This window comes from Tetrao urogallus, assembly GCF_951394365.1.
Source record: "Tetrao urogallus genome assembly, chromosome: 4".
Classification (NCBI taxonomy): domain Eukaryota; kingdom Metazoa; phylum Chordata; class Aves; order Galliformes; family Phasianidae; genus Tetrao; species Tetrao urogallus.
Window position 1 is genome coordinate 26,236,697 of NC_136817.1, and position 20,035 is coordinate 26,256,731.

Here is a 20,035-nt window from a genome sequence, read left to right on the forward strand (position 1 = left end):
GTGTAATGCTCCACTCTAGGCTGTTATTTTCCTGAAATGTAAACCTCATATTTATTGCCCCGTATACTTACCACATCTAATTAGTATTTATCTAATGCACATGCTACAGAGAGCACCTCTTTGAGGCTACATTCTTAGATCTCAACTGGGGGTCAGCGATAATTGCAATACATTTGAGTGACAGTAGAGGGAAGCCAAGATGTCTTAACACCTTCTGAAGATACAACTCACAGTCTTAAAGACAAAGATAAAAACAGGAAAGGTCTTGTGGATGGTATAGGAAACATCAGTTACACCTACTATGTATACATTTCCAAATAGGCTGGCCTTTCACTGCACAGCTTGGCTGCTTTTTGTTGGCACTCTGCAGGCAGTTCCTCTGGCTGTTTCCTTGATTATGTTATGATCCTGAGAGTTTCCACAGCTTAACACTTCACAGAAGTCTCAACTCGGAAAGCTTAGCTGGTCAATATGCACTGTAAATATAGGTGGTTAATGTGTTCTTCCTTATTTGCAGTTTGTAGTACAGTTGCCTTGCTAATTTCTCCTCTGCTCATCAGTTCTGCAGGTCTCTGTTTTGTTTTGTTTTGCTCAGCACCCATCACATTGCTAAGGCATTCAAGATGTACAGTGCGTCTCTCTGTGTGTCCCTTTGCCAGTCTTACAGAAAGGATTCCATACTCCTGTAGTACTGGGGTAATTCAGTCACAACAGTGGTCAAAGCACGGTTTATATCCCTGTTCTGAGCTGCAGTGACCACAGGGATGTGCTAGAGTACCCCAAAAAGCACTGGCTCTATAGATCAACTTCTCTTTGAGTTGCCCCTTCTCCCACCTTCTTACTCGTTACCACTACATTTCCTCTCAAACCTCTCTGTTCTTTGAATACTGACTGCTCAATGTTGGTGATATCCTTGTAGGGTATTTGATACAAGAGCTCTGGTAACTTTAGTCAGGTCATCAATTCTCTTAAATTAGTGCCCCATTTGCCATCCCCAGCATGCTGCTCCTTCTCATCCAGCTCTCTTTTTCAAAAGCGACACAGACTAGTGCTAACCATTGGCACATGTACCTTTATGTATCTGTTTATCTTCACTCCCCAACAAGAGGGAGGAACAAAACAAAACAAAAAAAAACATTTGATATACAAAATAAGCTGATGGTAACACAATGTCAAAAATAGCTTATGTTAAGTGCAAGGGAGAAAAGCCTTGATATAAAGCTTGATTGCAACAACATTTCAATTTACCAGTTTAAATACAAGACTTGAATTAAAATATTTCTTGAGATACATCTCTCACTCTCTAAGATGTTTTTTTTTTTTTTAAATTTATATACACATATCCAGTTGTGACACTTGACAGTAGTCTCATGAAGCATCCAAAGAGTATGACTTGATAAGTACACACTGTAGATATGAGTGGTTAACATGTACGATTTCTTCCTTCAAGAGTCTATAACATTATGTTGAGTGCTAGCCTCAGACAGACAGGTGACCAGCCACCTGACTCAGTATAATACCCCTAAGCCCTTTCCCAGCATCCCACAGTCAAAGCCTCCAATGCTCACTGGATCCAGATGGTGTTGCCCCTTTCTGGTCTGCGAGGCTCCACTGTCAGTTCTCCAAAAGTAGAGAAAAACTGCTCCATTTCCTTCTGCAGCATGTCGTTCCTCTTCTCTGCATCCTCTTTGGCCCGTTCTGCATTACGCATTTTGATTTCCACCATAGTGAACTTCTTCCGCTCTTGATCCAGCTCTTCATGCAGGGCTATCATTTCCGTCTCCAGGGTGAGATTTCTCTGTTCCAAGCTGCAGAAACCAAAATAAAAGCAGACAGCTCCTGAACAGCACTCCTCCCATTCAGTTGTGTAGAAATGCACACCATCACAATTTCATGCAATTGCATTTTCATTTACAAAGCTTAGATTGAGTTTCTTAGAAGTTTACCTACAAAGCACAGTTTCATCAGCAATCCATTCCCAAATGGCTTCTCTACTCTGTAGCTCATTTAGAAAATGCACGATACCAGCCACTGGTTATTGCGCACAGGGACAACCAGCTCCACTCAATTCTCTAGCAAGCAACCTAGGGAAGTCTTTTACTCCTGCAAATACTGGTTCCCAGCTCCCACTGTAGTTGTAATTGTGTCATTTAAGCGGTCAAAATAATGCTCTGAGTCCCTGATTTTTATCAGCTGATTTAAATCTATTTACAAGAATAGTCTGACAGTCCGAAAACTACAGCTGGAGTGATCTAAGACACTGATTTCATTGAAAGTCTCAGCCTCCAAAGAGCAGGCATCAATTAATGAAATCATTATGGAAGCTACTGATTTCATTAGTTAGATTCCAGAGAAACTTGTAAGGTTCTGGATTTATTTCTGGTGCCATTAGGACAATACGTCACAACTGTGGCAAAGGATTGCTTTGCAACAAACCCAGTTGAGTTGTGATACTAGAAGAAAAATTTAACACATCAGCTCTGAAAGAAATGAGATGGTAACACCGCTCCATCTTACCTTTTTATCCTTGTCTCATACTCAAGTTTTTGTTTGGCCATCTCTTGCTTCAAGCTGGACACCAGGCTGTGCAGAGCACTATGATTGTTAGTACTGTTGGCAACAAACGTTTCACTGTTATCACTGCTGCTGGTGGCTCTGCTGCTATGGCCCCCCACACTCCTTCGGTCACTTCTGTTCTCATAGTCACCAGTGTTAGAGAGGTCTTCCTGTGGTGGTCCATCCAGCACAGAGTCTTCAAAGTTACCCGCAAAGAAGTCCTGCTCTGGGCAGGTGGTGGTGGATGAACGACAGGAGTTAGAGTGCTCAGGGAGGGATATTTCACAGGAGGATGTTGACCAGGTAGCACTGTCCACACTCTGTTTGTCATCAGAGTTCACTGTGGAGAACTGCTGGTGGACATTGTCATAGGTGGAGAGCCTATTGTGCTGACCCGACTCACTCACTGATTCCTTCTGCTTGTTGTCCCTCAGTGTGACACAGCCATTGGGTGCCCAGCCTGGGCTTCGGCTGTTGAGGGTGTTGGTGAGCCCATCAGTGCTAGATACTCCCATCCTCACACCTCCATTCTGCATGCTTTGTGTGCCCATCTTAGTCACCGGTCCTTTCAGGGAGGATGTCCTCCTGGCTTGCAGGGTACAGTTTGGTAAGGTCTGGCTCTTCTCATGGCTCTCCACAGAGCTGCTGAACGACCCGTTGGTGACTATGCCACTGCCTTTATTAAAAGCAGGATTTTTTTTCACCGTGAGTGGTGGGCTTCTGGTGACATCTAATTTCTGGATGCTGTTTCTAGGGCTATTGGTCTTGCTGCCTGGCAGCGCAGTTGGAGACTCATTGTCCATGCTTCCCCTTTGGGGAGACTCAGGTTTATCCCAAGAGCAGCGCCTCACTGCTGTCTCCTTTGTGTTGTTGTTCTCTTTGTTTTGTAGTTGTCCAACGATTGCCTTTTTTGGCACTTCATTGTTATTGTTGCACACTTCGGGTCCCACATCAGGGTCTGCATCCTTGGGAAACAGCTCTTCATGTTTGCTTATCATCACTGACATTAACTGCTGGACTACTACCGTACCTGAAAGAAGGTACCAAGCAAGCACATGGTAATTAATGACCTGTTTGGGGCATAAATAAACTTAATGGCTCAGATTCCACAAATACTTAGCAAAAATCCTATTTATAGAAACATTTACCCAAAATAACCACAGTTTTTTTACCCAAAATGACTACCAGTTTAACACCCTGGATGTTTAAGGTGTCCAAAATGCATCTGCATACCAGGACAGATCAGCACCACCTCTTCTTTCCATCAGAACAAGCCAGCATTCCTCACAGACCCCATAATAACAGCAATTTTTGCAAAGACACTATTGCCATGACAGTTTTTGCATCCCCGAGATACTACGGAAGGAGTTTATGAGCAGCAAATGATAATGTCATTATAAGCAATGTGAGCAATGTGCTTCAAGTTATTGTGGCAATCATTTTTAAAACCAAAGACCCCTTCTGGCAAAGCACTTTCATGCGGTAGTTTAAAAGAAAAGTGGCAGGCAAGGGATTTGCACTGTTGGAATAACAACAATTTAGTCTTTGGGATCTAACAGGGTAATAATGTGACAGAATTTATTTCATGTGAATGCTTTTAACCTGTCTGTAGTTAAACTACATGCAAACAGGCAACTGTGTCATGTTATGTATGTTCCATGCACAGTATGGAACTAATGCAGAACCACAACTTCTGAGTACCTCTAATAAATGGCTGCCTCTCTAATAACCCCTTGGTGTGCACACCGCTCGACTGCACAATTTACACACTACCATTCATAACTGGACTTAGGGTAATGAAGACATACAACTATTTTTTTAAACTGAATCTCACTAAGTACTGTAAAGAATCTCTCAGGAACAAGGTCAGAATATTTATAACAATCATCCTATCTTTAAACTTCTAGAGTGCTTTCAGAGGCAGGCTGTGCCCTTTTAATCAAGAATTTCCCATTGTGCCATATCAACTCCTTTTAAATATTCCGGATTTTTATAACCTAGCCTTTTAAAATACAACTACTAAGAGATCATTCAAATTAGCCTGCAATTGGAAGTCAGGAAAATCTCACTTGAACTAGACAAAACAACTTTTCATCCACATTATACAGATATGGCTGCACATAGCTTCATGCTTGGCTTTAAAAGGCTATGCAAGAAGAGCACTTTTCATTGTCAAGCTTTCTCTTCCAAAAAGCAAAGAGCAGTGAGGAAGGCTGGACAGAGGCACTATTCAATGTGTAGTCTTTGTTAACAAAGATCCCACGTATTTAACTATGAGCAGCCCAACTGCACATCAGCACAGTCCATGTCAAATCTAAAAGGTTTATTTCTAAAAGGTTTACTTCTATAAGAGAAGTATGAGAAGTCATAAATCTGTTTAGTTAAAACTGTTTCCTCAAGTGAAAAAAATATATACTATTTCCCTTCAATGAGCATAGTATCCATGCCACCTCCTAAAGCAGCCACTAAGCTTGTGGGCTGTTGAGAAGCTGTCTGGAGATGTTTTCAGACATTAAAAAAAAAATAAAAAAAATCAGTATTTTCCATTTCCACCCACTTAAAACATCTTTCTCATTTAAGCTTTCACGTAAAATACTGGCAGTAGCCAGCTCTGAAAAAACACAGACCCAGAGGATGACTTCTTTTTCTCCTTTTTGACTAGCTAACTACTCTCATCCCATCCCAAATCTTGATTTGCCTCCTTTTTTCCCAGGTGGTCTGAAGATACATGGTATCCCAGCAGTAAATGCTATCCTGGGAGGTATGACAGGTTGAGGGTCTCAGCCTCAGTGAGATTCTCATTGACTCCAGTGATGAAAGTCATCATTAAAAATACTTACTTGTATTTTTAATCTAATGAACAATTAGAAATATTTTTGTATTCTTTCATTATGTGACTTGGAGACACTACATTTCTGTCCATTTACAATAGGATGAGGATGAAAGCTTTAGAAGAAGGGAATAAAACAGTAAATGAACAAAGTCTATGAGAATCACAATTATCTTGAAAAAAGAAAAAACATCATATTCAAAGGAAAACAAATTCACACAGTCCCAAATAAACAAGCTACAAGTTTTTAATACAATGTACAGTGCAAGGACTGTTTACAGCCCTTATTTCTGGGTAGGTTAACTAAATCAAGCATACTAGGAAACAAGTATTTGGAGAGAGAAAAGGCATCATGTGAGTTTATGGAGAATGATGGGCCACTGCAATATGAATCTATGAAAACATATCTGACCCTTAAGAACTGCAGGTGATGCAGTTAACTGCACTTATCCTGCACGTGCTGGGAAAGAACACGCCGTATTTGGAGCAAGCGTAGAGGGGAAAAAAAAGTTTTTAATTAAGCTGCCAAGGCAGCACAATCTCATGCAAGGTCTGTTTGCAATGCTATAAACTGTAGTCATTTTTATAGTATCTTGGAAGATTTATCTCAGCTGTCTATCCACACTGAAGAGTTCTGTGTCTTTAAAATGGACATAGAATGTAGTGTATATACCACATGGATTAGTAATTGTTAATAAACCTAAAGATATTCTTTCGTTCTCTTTCAAGTTATTTACAGTCAACTCACCTTCCATGATAGTCAAAGGATCTTCCACTTTAGGGCGGAGGATGTTGGGGCCAAAAACAGTAGCCAGATTTTGCACGCTCATTTTGTTTATGCCTGAATAAGACTGGACTTCATCCAGGAATCTGTGAGGAAGAAATATGCCTTTAACAAACATTTTAAAAGGAAGGAAAGAAAAAAAATAATCAAAACATACAATAGTTTCTTAACGTAGTCTGAGTATTCCACTCTAAATTGTGAAGGAATGTCTTGGAAGCTCAAAGTTATACTCAGTGTCTTAATATTTTCTTAAAAATGATACACTGTTAAAAAAAATATCTCTCTGATCTAATTTTAAGATAACTCTGTTGAAGACAATGACTTTCTCTAACATACGCAATCAGTTATTTGGCTCATAAAATATCCTCAAAATGCAAACTCTCAACTAGGAGAAGTTTAAATTTATTTTCGAATGTTTCCTATGCTGAGAACATCCTTTGCTACACACTTTACTACTTTTCAAGACACATTTTTAAGATCTTGCTCATTTCTACAAAACTATTCTACCAGATGCTGCAGTTTACAGTGCTACCATGCCTCAGGAGTGCACAGCTAAGGCCAATAACTGCAATTATAAATGGGAAAACTGTGTCCTAGGAAGAGGACTTATATATCCACTTCTGTACTTTTGGCAGCTTGCTTATTAAGTCACCTCATAACTGCATCTTGATAAAGCGAATTAGAAATGAGTGCAGTAAGCAGGTTTTTAGTGCAATCACTGAAGTTAACCACTCCTCCAATTCTGTAATACTTTTCCTTCAGAGTCCAAATGCAAACAAATCTCTCTGTCAGCTAACAGCTATAAATATCACTGTGATGTTCTTGCAAGGGCACTTACCTACAGATGTATTTCAGCAGATTATAATTGACAGCCGGCAGGCTCTTCACTTGCTTCACTAATTCTATCAGGCCCTATATACGTGGTTAAAAACAAAGTGGGGAGGCAGAGTTTCTTAGTATTTTGTCACTGAAAAATGCTGATAATTTCAGTTTCAAGACAATAAACACATCAAAGAAACTGCAATTGGAGATGGTTGGAAAGGAGGGGCTCATTCTCCTCCCAGTTAACTGGAGGGTTAAGGAGAAGAAGGGTCCAGTTCTAACAGAATTTGAAAAGTCAAAACGGAATTAAACAGTTATAATAACCTTAGAAATTTAGAACAACAGACTGCAATCAAAAGAATGAGCTTCTTTATTTTTATTTGGAAAACACTGTGTTGACTTGATTACCCATAAGCACACATAACAGTGTAAAAATCAAGCTTCATTTATTACTTCTTCAGACTAATACAAGGGTATTCCTCTGCCATTGCAGGGCACTTAATGTACCTCAGAACCCATACTAAGTTCATCTATATTATGCAAATTTTAAAAAGTTTTGGATAGTTGCCCACTTCCAGACATCTTTCTGATGCTTCTGATTCAGTGATAGGCAATGAATAGAGCCCTATGGTCTTCAGTCTAAAGTCAGTGAAATGTGGCATCCTAGAACACTTAGAAGAAAATAATCTGATTTAACAGCACAAATTGGGTAGAAACTACTAAAACCATCTATATTTCAGCTCTGGATGATGATCCGTGAAAAGATAAAATGTTTCCTAGGCAAAATGGAAGCTACTGGCCACAGAGATGTTCATTTGGACTGAATTTGATGATGTGCAATAAATGCAGCAAAGGTTATGCTGAGCCTGACATAGGTAGCAACTATTTTCCTTTAAAGAGAGCCTCAGTTAATACAAACAAGACTTAAATTAGGATATGTAATTACTTGCATCTCCATTCCTCAAAACTGGAACAGGTTATAACATACCAATCTTTTTATTCATTGTACGCAACATGCAGACTCACCATTTCTTCTTCCTTGCTGAGCATTTTGGCACAGGAAAGAAAATCTTCATATTTTGCATATGGTATGACTGGCTCTGGGAGTTCCCTTAGGTACAGCTTCAGCAGTGATGCCACCGTGTGCACATCTGTATTGCTGTTGGGTTGGAATACAATAGGGCATTACTGCAAACCAGGAAGATACTATGCAGTTAACAGGCTAAAAACCTCTGCTTAGCTTCTTGATTGTCATTCTAGATTTTACTATCAACACTATGTATATTTATAGATCATCTCTGTAATCTGCTTTTAGTTTTGTTGTTCTGTAAGCAACTTGTAAGAATACCTGCAAATGTAAATTTGTCAACCGTGTTGGTGCATTATTATAAATAATTACAAATAGGACCCAATTTGTAGACATAGGTATTGAAAAGATCCAAAATCTCTTAGCTACATGGTGCATTTCATCTGGACCAAAGCCAGCAACCTAACATCGTATTGATACATTATATTAAATTATTCTCCTCTCAGATATGCTGTTGCTCCCAAAACGTCCCCACTTGTATAATTTATTTTGATATAAGCATTAAGTAAGCATGGAGATCATATATTTCATGTCTTCAATCCAAACCTGACATTCATCTTTTTCCTATGGGGTCTTGCAAAATGACTAGGAGTTGGACTTGATGATCCTCATGGGCTCCTTCCAACTTGGGATGTTCTGTGATTCTATGGTTCTGTTACTACTCTGCCTTTCAGCTACACTTTTAAACAGAAAACTTTATTAAACATAAATGTCAATCCCAGGAAATGAATTTCAACTCCATCTTGTACTGGATAAGGCAAAACACTGTAAGTCACTCAAATTTAGGAAATGTTTGAGTACTTAGAGCAGCAGGCAGTATTTTAGGGCAAAGGGTCACACTATAACAAATGCTTTCTTGTAGTTCCATTTATGGAAACTTAGATATTTTCTTTGCTGAATCTGCAGTGGCATCCCAAGTTGATTATCAGGCATATTAAAAGCAAAAAATGGGGACAAAGAATAATATCACAAGTTATACATGCAATAAAACTTTCTTAAGACTTTCTATAGTGTGTAAAGTTATGTTACAGAAACTTAAGAGTGTTTCTATGAAAATAATAGCTAAAAACAGAATAATGCATAAAGAAAGCCCGTATTACTTCTGAATCCTCTGGATTTAGCTGCTCGAGACTTCAAATCCTTCCTTACTGGAATGTTCCACATGCTTTCCCTGATTCATATAAGGAGTTGTATTGCTAGCTGATAGCCTTCCCTTTGACTTCTGAGAAGTCTGAAAAACAGACTCTAGATGATGCTAACTTCAGAAGAAAAAAGTAACATAGTAATGCAAAGACATTTCTGCAGTGTGCATCAGCATGTTTTCTCTTTTTCTAAGACTTAATGCTTAAAACTGTTTTAAATTTGCAGTCTCTTGGAGGTAACCACTGGTATTTGGTGTTCTTAAGCTCTGCTAGAAGTATGTTAATCATTATTAGTGAACGATCTCTGTTACAACAAGAATAGTTTTAACTAAGTTAAATCTTAACAAGAATGATGGGAACAACCTTAGATTAACATGGTCAGGTATGTGCAATCTAAGTCAGAACAGAAGAAGAGCGGCGATAAGCACGGTATATATTTAAATGTTAACCACCACCACCCTCCCTGAAACAAATTCCCAGAAAACACTGTTATTTCAACCATGAAAAATATGCCAACAAAAATTCCAAAACATGTATGAAAGGGCTTTCTAGAGAAACTTTATAAATAAAGCATTAACTCAAAACTGCATTTTTAAAGAAGGTGCAAATTCTAATCCCTGGGTTGCAACCCCAGACTGCAAGCCTAACCATGTGTGGACTGGAAACAGGAGTCCTGTGTTTCTACCCCTCTTGGATACATGTGAAAAAGGATTATACATGAAACTAGAGATAGTTGCACCATATTATGAAATTTTGAATGCTAGCTCGGGTTCAGCCCTTATCCTTTGCTTTCTACCTATCCTATATCCAGATATGAATTAAAGCCCTTCTTGATATGTTGGCCAACAGAACCTCTTACCAATTGCACAACCACCTGAGGTCTCACTGCACAGATCCTGATTTCTCGGGTACTCACTCCATTAGAGCTGGCAGCTCTAATACAGCCCGACACTGCAGCATGAGAGGGAGCACGCACTGAATAAGCAGAGAATTGAACTCCGATTGCTCTACGTTTATATAGTCTCAAGATTTGCATTATTATTTTTACTAAAAAAGGAAACTCCTCAGGCCTTGCTGACCCACATGTTTCCAGGGGACTACTTGTGTAAAACTGTGTACAATTTATCCATACACATACACTGATCCCTTTGTGTGCAGGAAAATACTTGCTCCTGAAGGTCACAGCAGATGGGAAAAAGGTTGAAGAAGGAAAAATAAATCCCCAAACCCCCAACTCTGAAGCAATTTATGATTTTTCTTCTTTCAATATTAAGCATGTATCCAGTAACATCCTGAAGGGTCAGGTCCATTATGTGTTAAAAGCTTTGGTTCTGCTGAAGAGGAACAGGGAGAGAAATGAAAGACAGAGTGCCAAGGAGCAAGAAAAATATAGAAAGACTCACATACTCAAAGTAAGGTCCTGAAATACATATCTGAGTCCACAGAAAGGTGTTTTCTGAGCTGAGGTAATCGTTAGTAGACGGGGACACACTTGCTATCTTTTAAATTAATGTGCTTAGACCAAATGCTAAGGCAATGCCACAGACTGCCACAAGATGGTGGGATTGCAAAATAAGATGATATCAATTGTTCTCTTACAAATTCCGTTAAACTGTGCTGAAACACTGCTGGGGACTTTGTTTAATCAATGTCTGCAGAGGAGAGCTGTGAGTTTCAAAGGAGTTATCAAACCTAAGCTCTCTTGAGATGGAGATGGATTTGTTTTCATTTCCTATCTGCTATGTTGTATCCACAATCCAGGTCAGCCATCAGCATCTGCATACCTTCCTTGATCGCCATCTCCGTGACCAGTAATCAATCCATGGATCTTTTCAAAGCCTGAAGAGTGCTTTTTACCTCTTGGACTTTTTCCAGCTAAAACAATCAGTTTAAGAAATGACACTTTCCATATGTCCTAGAGCCAGTACAACTACAGCAACTTAATAATCACACCTATCTTGACTCTTCTTTTGCTATTTGACATTGTAATATCAAAGTGTTTAATGATTGGGCATTTGTCATTAACATGATTAAAAGAATTCATTAAGAACTATGAAAGTAGAGAATGCAAATTCTGGCAGAACATCCTGTTATCTACACTGGAACAACCCTCATTAATGGAGGCAAGATTTTTCCAGGTGCAGAATGAACAATTACAAATGTGAAATGAGAAAGCACAAAGCAGAAAATTGGATGCAACACAACAAGCAGCAGCAAGCTGAGAACCAATTTATTTCAGCATCTCGTGCTAGACCGAGAAACGTTGCTTACCTCACTACAACACAGATATTGCTTCACTGCTGATACGTTGCCAAAAGAGCACTCCACCACAGTCAATGCAAAGACATTACAAATGCATATGCACCACAGCCTCTCCTTAGTCATCAGACTACACATATCCAAAGCCCCATTCATCCAAACTTTGTCATTAATATCCCTCGTGGCAGTGCTGCTTGACAGCACTTTTCTTTGTGATATGCAGACACTGTGGAAGTGGCTGTCAGACCAATTACACTGCCTGGAGATTTTCAGCCTCTCCACCATAAACAAAATAACTGAGGCCCAGCAGGTCGCCAGAAATCCCCGTGTAACCCTCACACTCGTGTGTTCAGAGAGCTGGAGTCAGCGCTTCAGAGCACAAAGCCAACAAGCTCCTCAACAGCTTTCAGAGAGGAAACAGAACAGGGCAGGGTCACTGTACAGAAAGATTAATGCTGTGCCAAAAATAGCTTAGACCATGATGACATATACAGTTTGCACAAAGAACAAACAGCAGGGAACAACAAACTGGGAAGCTATAATTAAATTCAAGAATTCTGGTAATAAAATGAAGGAGAACAGTACAAACAGTTGGTGTGTCAGTACATCCCCGAATTACTGGAATTGCATCTCCGTCATTTGAAATATGTCACAGATCACAATCCTGCAAACAGAAACTTTCCATCACCACCACATCCTGAACGACCACATGAGTTGGTGGTTATGTTGCTGCGTTCAAGTTTTATGGAGAAGCTCTCTCAGACCACTACAGATGTCCTTTTGACTTGGGAGGAAGAGTTAATGGCTGCCTAGTGTGCACACTGCTCCTAGTCAACAGGCAGGATGAGATGCCAGAGCCCACTATCAATCGCTGCTGAAACATCACAACTGAGCAACACCAAGGAATGTAACAAATATGCGTAGCTCTTTATAGAGAGAATGATAGCATAGTTAGCGCTGAGAAACCAGTACTCAAAGGCTGGCAGGGCAAAGCCTGCGTTTGGTAGTGTTACAGTGAACCAGGTGTATACGAGTGATGGAGTCAGGCTTTGGTCCAAAAATGCAAAGCTCATATGCATAACATAATTGGTAGAATGACCTATGCGATGCCTGTCCCCTTGTGCAGGTACATTCAAGGAATCATATTCCTACACAACATACATACAGTACAAACAGCATAGTGCAAAAGCTAAGTACCAGCTGAAGTCTTGCCCACAACTTGTGAAACATGCATCAAAGTCTTTTTGTTTTCCTTGCCACAAAAACTTGGTTCTATTTTGAGTAAACTTCATAGAATCACCAGAGGTCACCTAGTCAGACCCCTGCCCAAAACCAGCCCAATTAGAGCAGGTTTTTTAGTGCCTCACCTAATTACTTTTGATTATCTCCAAGGACAGAGACTTTAAAAACCTCTCTGAGTTCCTCTTACACTATTTGGTCACACCCTTGCTGAAAAATAAAAGAGAAATGATCCTGAGAATCTCTCATGTTTCAGCTTAACAAATTATTTAGAATTGTTCGATTGGAAGGGACTTGCAAAGATCATCAAGTCTACTGATCTATTAAGAGGAAAAAACACAACCCACATATTCTTCTCCTTCGTCCTTGTGTTCATAAGCTTGAGATCCATGCTATCTTTCAGGGACCCATTCAGGGGAGTGAGCACAAGAAATACTTCAGATTGACAGACCTTATCCCCAAGCCTTATATAAGGCTGTTTTAAAACACTCCTCTTATTTTGAAAGTGCCATCCTTTCTTAAAAAGTCCATGTGCGTAGTAAAGGAATTGACTTGTTGGCAAGTGGAGAACACTTATTTCCTTGTTAAATCACAGCCGCACAGCAACAAGTACAAAGCAATGTCTTTTCAACTCCATTTCTGAAACTGAAATTCACACAATGCAACGCCCAATGCTCATTCTCTGCCAATAACTAAAAGCACACACTCCTGCAGCAGGACACCAATTAAGCTGATTTAATGACCCTTTGCATCACACAAGAAATGCATCTCTTAACGTGTATTTAATTGCTAGATTAAGTCTCTTAACTCTTGTCATATGCAGAGGCTATTTCTGCTAGCTGGATAGAAAGAGGGCCGGGATTAGAATTGAAGTAGTTCCAGACGCATAACTGATGAGCAGAGTGTCATTTGTGAGGATCAGGGAAGGAAGCCTGGATCGCCACAGGCAGAAATAGACGGCAATTTACACAAGCTTAAGGTCATTTGTGTTGGCAGGAACCCGCTTTCTAGTAAAGACTTCATTTTACGTAAGTGCTTTGTGTAGGGATTACTGTGCTTTTCCTCTAGGGAAGGAATAAAGCCTCTCCTTGGAGGGAACTATTTCTAAACAAGCTCTTATGTACAGGATTGTGTTTGGAAAACAGAAAACTTTATTTAACTAGTGATTTTCAAGTCATCATTTACTCGTAGCCCATATAGTGCCAGTGCAGATGCATCCCACTTTCTTGCATTCACCTAAATTTTAAAACATGTTTTGTATCTGGAGGATGAGATTGCAAAGGCAACTATGCTGCTTGCTAAATTACCAAAGCACCAAGGCCCATGCAGTGCCCAGAAGAACCATTCTGAGGAGGGTGATGCTACCTCCTCAAAAACACTAATCAGCCTTAATGGCAATTAAAGGTGTGTCTTTCTTTTCTCCTCTAACATTTTTCCATGTTCTTCAATAATGCTAGTAGCACATTGCAAAGAACAAAAAGATCAAAATACTTCAGCATTATGCTTTCAGATGTCACATATATTCACCTCCTAGAACTCAGCTTTACATGGAGCTGCTAAGCCCTAAAAGCTTGAAGTATATTGATAGATGACTGCCTCAGGGCTAAAAAATGCTGAGTTTTTTCTGGAAGCACAGTTACTTCCATGGTACAAAACATTTGCCTTGTTAGATTTTTCTAATATTCAGTTGTTGTACCTTAATTCAGAAAAGATACACAAAACACAGCATAATTATTCCAGCAGGGATCAGAGTATTTCTTTATAGATCTACTTTATTCATTCTCCCTGATTTCATCTGCTCAACAGGTTGAAAATAAAATTTAGCGCCCTTGCCAAGTTCATCCTTTAGCCACTATTCCCACGTGCACTGCATCTTCCCTGTCTTCTCTAAAACACATGCAGTGTTCACTGTCTTCAGGATACACGCAGACACATGGAGTTTACGGGAGTCTATCCTAAAATCAGTCAGTCAGGTCAAGTTTGCAATTGAAATTAATTGGTAATATCCTTTGACTATGCCCTCACTGAGAGGGGATGAAGTAATGACTGGTAGGCAGTGCATTCTCTATATATTGAGTTGTGTATGTTGTTCGAATGACCTTCTTTGTACCATCCTTATCAAACACCTACTTTTGTTTGACAATCCCAGTAATTAAATGCACAGGGATATATTCAGCTCCACGTTCTGGATTATGTGATTCCAGTGAGCAGCAGCTAATATTTGTCAGCCACTGCATACTGCCACTTTATCCCTTTCTCAAAAAATGGCAATGGCGACTACAGTAACAGTGAGTATTTTATCCTATCATACACTGCATTCTTCTCAAAAGGGACTGATACACATAAGAGGATGCAATAGGGCTTTTGCTTTGTTAAATGTGCAAGCACGTACTTGCCTTTTCTCCTATGCATACTCACAGATGCAGGCACGTAAGCTCAGTAATTCTGAACTCCACTGAATCACAGGGCTATGTACATAGATTATTATAGTTGTGAAAATCCAAGCCACAAAAATGGATTAATATGCTCAGTATCTTAATCATGTTTAATATCCATTTCAGGGACATTTCAAATATTTTTTTCTCCCTGAGAAATCATAACTGCCATGTCTTCTGGTAATAACTGTGACGGACAGTGGATGGAATGAGATGATATAAAAAGGGAAATCAATTTTTGTTCCTTTCTATGTAAAAATTGCAAAACAAACCTTTGTTATTTTCTTTATGCAGATGCTATGCTAATTTTACAGATCAAATACTTATAATCCACTTTGTATCTTTACAAATGTCCGATTTGTAATTGCAGGAGAAGTACTTGAAATTTAAAATATAAGCCACACAAGAAGAGGGAAATCTCCAACCTATGGACAAGCAAAGTGGATTCCCTAAAGGAGACAATTCTACATAGAAATGCTAATGTTTCAAACAGCAGTGAGAACAAATGATTGCCTCACTGCAGCACTAGTTCCAGAAGCAGACAGTATGTATGTAGAGTCACAAACATGCAGAGTGACACATTTATTGATTTTTTTTTTTTTAACCAACATTCACTTTTCACTATTATTTATTTTCTTCATACAAAAGGCATCAGCATTTTTCTGTTTTAGCAACTATACCTTCCCTTTCAAGGACTACAAGAAATGCTGATGTGCTAGTTTTCACTGCAGAGAGATAGGACACTGGATGTTTCAGATGGATGTTGGATTTTGCCATTCTGCAAGTTTTAGAAATTTCACTTATAGGTTCCACTCCAATTGAATTGCATAAAGCTCACAGTTCTTCAACAACTGTAAATTAAAATAGTCTATCAAAAAAGATCAAGTTCAAATTAATACAAATTAATATGTGAAGATTTTTGCCATCATCTGAATTTCTCTGGATTCACTGCATTTTTGTTACTGACTGTGGCACAGCACATCCATCTGCCAACTCATATGAGAGTTACAATTTGTCAAACATGCCTTATGTTTACAAAACATGGATTTTTTATTTTTATTTTTTTAATCCTTTGAGCAAGTCTGGTTTACTTCTTTAAAACGTGCCATACTCCTTCTGCTTCATTTGTCTTAGTCAAACGGGCACAGACAAGAGCATAGGAGAGAAGAAGGGCAGGGTGTCCACAGAACTGCGGACAGCAGTTACTTCAAGGTCACTAGACAGCAAAAGACATCTGTGCATCCGAACTTCATCTCCCTGTGCCCATAAGGTGCTTTAAGAGCTGTATCTTAAAAGAAAGGCAAAATAAGCACTAACTCTAGCCATAAAAACTTACCTTCATTTTTCCTCCTGCTTCTGAAAAAGCTTTCTATCTTTACTGAGTAAGTTAACACAGCATAAAGAAAAGATTAGCTAATAATATTTTAATTTCATGAAGAAACTCATGCACGTGTACATACACATTTCACAGTGACTTCATTTGTTAGAAAGCCTTTGTTTCACTTACGTGCACCTAAATGCAGAAAAAAGGTCACCATGAAAAATGGCAAACTACTCAAACATCAGCTCTTTGTATGACTTCCAGTACCGGTAGAAGCTAGTCTCTGTCCCAGTCAGAGCTAGTGACCCAGCACTGCTATGTAAGCGTGACCTGGATTCCATTGTTCCTTGTCCCATCAAAGGAAACTGTCATCCAAGCTCTAAATGCTAACTCTTTATTACTATCAATGCATAAGAATATGGGAAGGAAGATTAAGAAACAAAACCCAGGTATATCCTGCACTATACACTTGTGACTACAAACAGGTAAATACAAAACAAACACAGTAGATCTCAAACTCCATAAGAGGAACTAAGCAGAGACTCCCCTTAACATAGATTCTTCTTTTCTGTACAGCAACTTTTCAGCTTGTGGCTACTCTACAAGAGCTCAGCCTTCCATACCAATTCCTCCAAACCTGAAGGTCATGCTGCTGCTCAGCAGAACAAAAAGAAAGGCTACCCAAATCCAAACAATACTTTACTGTGAAACCAACTCCACTTCCAAAGCATACAACTATAACAAAAGATTGTACAATAAAAGAAGGTGCCCAGTGACAGAAGTGAGAGCAGAATTTAAATCTGACTTCTGATACACTTGCTACATTCACAGATCATCTCCAAATTTGAATGTGAAAACACAGTCAGAAAAATAACTTTTCAAAACCAGGACATTCAGGCACACAAAGCTGGTGTTCTATAAATCCTCAGCTTCAGAAGAATCACAGTACCAGACATTTAAAGGTAACTCCTGCTCATGTTCCTCATTACCAGAGTAGACATTATGTGCCTACTTCACAGCAGTGACACATATAATCTTTTCTTCATTTCATCTGCTGAAGTTCAACTGGTATGCCTATTCCTGGGTCTCATTAGTGTGTGCTACAGATATTGTTAAATAAGTTGGCAAAAAATATTAATTATGCAAGTTCATCCCTGGTCTCATTTGTTTGGAACAGATAGACCCTCTGTATTTCTTTCAAGCTGTATCTCTCAGCGGGTGTTCAGCGCATCATCTTCCTGGAGTCTGGGGGCAGATTATTCTTAACATTTCTGCCACAATCTTACAGCTTACAAACACTTGAAAAAAAACAAACTATTGGTTTCTTCAGCCCCTTGCATTTGCCCACTTGTATCTGCAATAGAGATACAAGGATATGACCAGCAGTATTTAGCTTAACGTCAAAGAAAGGAAAAGATCTCCAAATGGTGCCTGGTTACTGTAATTTTCTACTGTTAGTATTTGAACAGTCAGTATACTACAAATGGTTACCAGCTAAGTCATCACAGAATCATAGAATCATTTGAGTTGGAAGGGACCTTTATGGGTCGTCTGGTCCAACTCACCTGCAATGAACAGGGACATCTGCAGCTTGATCGTGGTACTCAGACTTCCTAGAGTCCTCCTGCATAAAACTGTCTTCTAGTCAGTCATCTTAACTCTCAGCTACTGATGTAGAATTAATAAATCTCGAATGAAAACAATCACTTTCCCTTTCCACAGCATTATAAATTCTTGCCATTTATCACAGCGAGGGTCAAAACTGAGGAAGCTGTTGAAGATAAAAGAGATCTACAGATGTCTGCCTTCTGTGCATCTGTGAAAAACACATATCTCCATACATATCAAATTTGCTCACTTCAGAGCAGCAGGGAGGGTATGGAGGTAAATGTTTTCCATCAGGTTCATACCATGGCATGTTTTTGCACTAAAAGATCAAGCTGTGCTTTTCTTCCTGTTACTTGTACTGCTATCAGTCAAAGGTCCCATAAAGTAAATGTGTTCTGCTTCTTCCTCCTAAAGCAGATCAGGCCTTCAGTGGGAATGAAGGATCCCAGTTTCATTTAGGAAGTATATTTGTGTGTTACTTAAAGCACACATCAAGGACAACAGTTGTTTAACAGTCCTTTATACTGAAATTTCACTAACATCATATAAACTCTAAATACAGTTTAATAAAGGGACTGGGGCATTCATAATCCCCAGGTTCTGTTTCTCTGACTGCACCCTCTGAATATACAAACTACTGCTATCAGTGCTCATGGCAGGAGAGCTGAATTTACCCAAAATGTTGACCTTACAGGTTGAAGCCATCTACAGGAGTGTATTGGGTTCTTGGCTTCACCTTTGCAAAATTATATAAATACTAGAACACAAGTTGGACCTGAACCCTCAAAACCAGTTAGGTTTACTAGCATGGTCATTTTATCTTCAGTTTTATAAGTAACAGAACATATCACAATTGGTGATAAAACAACTTCTTCCTTTGCTGAACTGACTAAACCTCTGCATTTCAAACGATACTAAAATAAAAGCTTTTTCATTAATCCAAGACATTAATGATACAATTCCTAAATGAAACTTCTCTAGAAATGCTTTGCAGTTAAATTTCAAAGTCGGAAAAAAAGGAAAATTTTACATTTATAATAGGAAATGTGAAGAAAAACTGTAAAAGCACTCATTTTCTCTGCCATGCCACATGTTTTCTAGCAATGTCATCCAGCAGCAGATCTCTGTGTTCTGTCCAAGCTTCAGGGAGTGGGAGGCAGCCAAAAGAGTTTACCTGTCAAAAGAAGGCTTCTCTCCACAGTCAAAAGCATCCTGCAGCTCCTTGACAAGATTAGCCTGCCCAGGCAGTCGGAAGAGGCCTTCTTCCTTCAGCCCCCGCTGTCGGATGAAATCCACGCACTGCTCCACCAGCATGGGAGCCAGGCGGTTCCCATATCGCTTCTCATATCGGACAGTGTCTTCTAGCTTCTGGCCAAAAATACCTGTGTGAAGAGAGGTAGGACTCAGTTGTGATTCACCAAATGATATGAGGAGCCTTTGTCTTCTCCTGCAACCCATGAGATCTATGGCTCTTCAATGCACGGACAAAAATCCACCCCTCTCTTAAGGATAAATCGTTTAATTTCACATTTGATCCCCTCACAGAAATATGATGGAAGCATATTTTACAACAATGCTATCAAACATTAATTTAAAAGAAAAATAAAAAATAGCCTGTAAATGATTTTTTTTTAATACAAAAAGGACAAAATTAATAGAAATACTATAAATAGGATTTTCTGTCACAAAACTGCTGATTCAAAAGTGATGCATATCTCCATTTACTTTGGTTCATGTCTAATTATGTATATAAAACTAAGTAGTTTCCATGTGAGTTTCAATGACATATAAACATTATCTTCACATGCAGAAGGGAAAAGATTTATAAATATAACTTGGGATTTCATTTGTTCTGAACCAAACCATCAATTACACTTCACCACTTAAGCAAAGATTATTCCTATAATTTACCAGCTGCATTATCACTTCCGCAACTATAAATGGTGTACAAA

General features: G+C 39.1%; 1 protein-coding gene across 2 annotated transcripts in view; it reads right to left on the reverse strand.

Annotated features, from left to right (window-relative positions):
• Positions 1–1,564: 1,564 nt before the first annotated feature.
• Positions 1,565–20,035, reverse strand: part of ARHGAP24 (Rho GTPase activating protein 24) — a gene marked incomplete at both ends in the record, with an annotated part of 145,129 nt that continues 126,658 nt past the window's right edge. For both annotated transcript variants that reach the window (XM_079535129.1, XM_079535130.1), the window contains 6 exons: positions 1,565–1,808; positions 2,518–3,586; positions 6,135–6,256; positions 7,009–7,082; positions 8,019–8,151; positions 19,258–19,465. In XM_079535129.1, coding sequence (XP_079391255.1) covers positions 1,565–1,808; positions 2,518–3,586; positions 6,135–6,256; positions 7,009–7,082; positions 8,019–8,151; positions 19,258–19,465 — 1,850 coding nt within the window. The remainder of the gene's footprint in view (positions 1,809–2,517; positions 3,587–6,134; positions 6,257–7,008; positions 7,083–8,018; positions 8,152–19,257; positions 19,466–20,035) is intronic.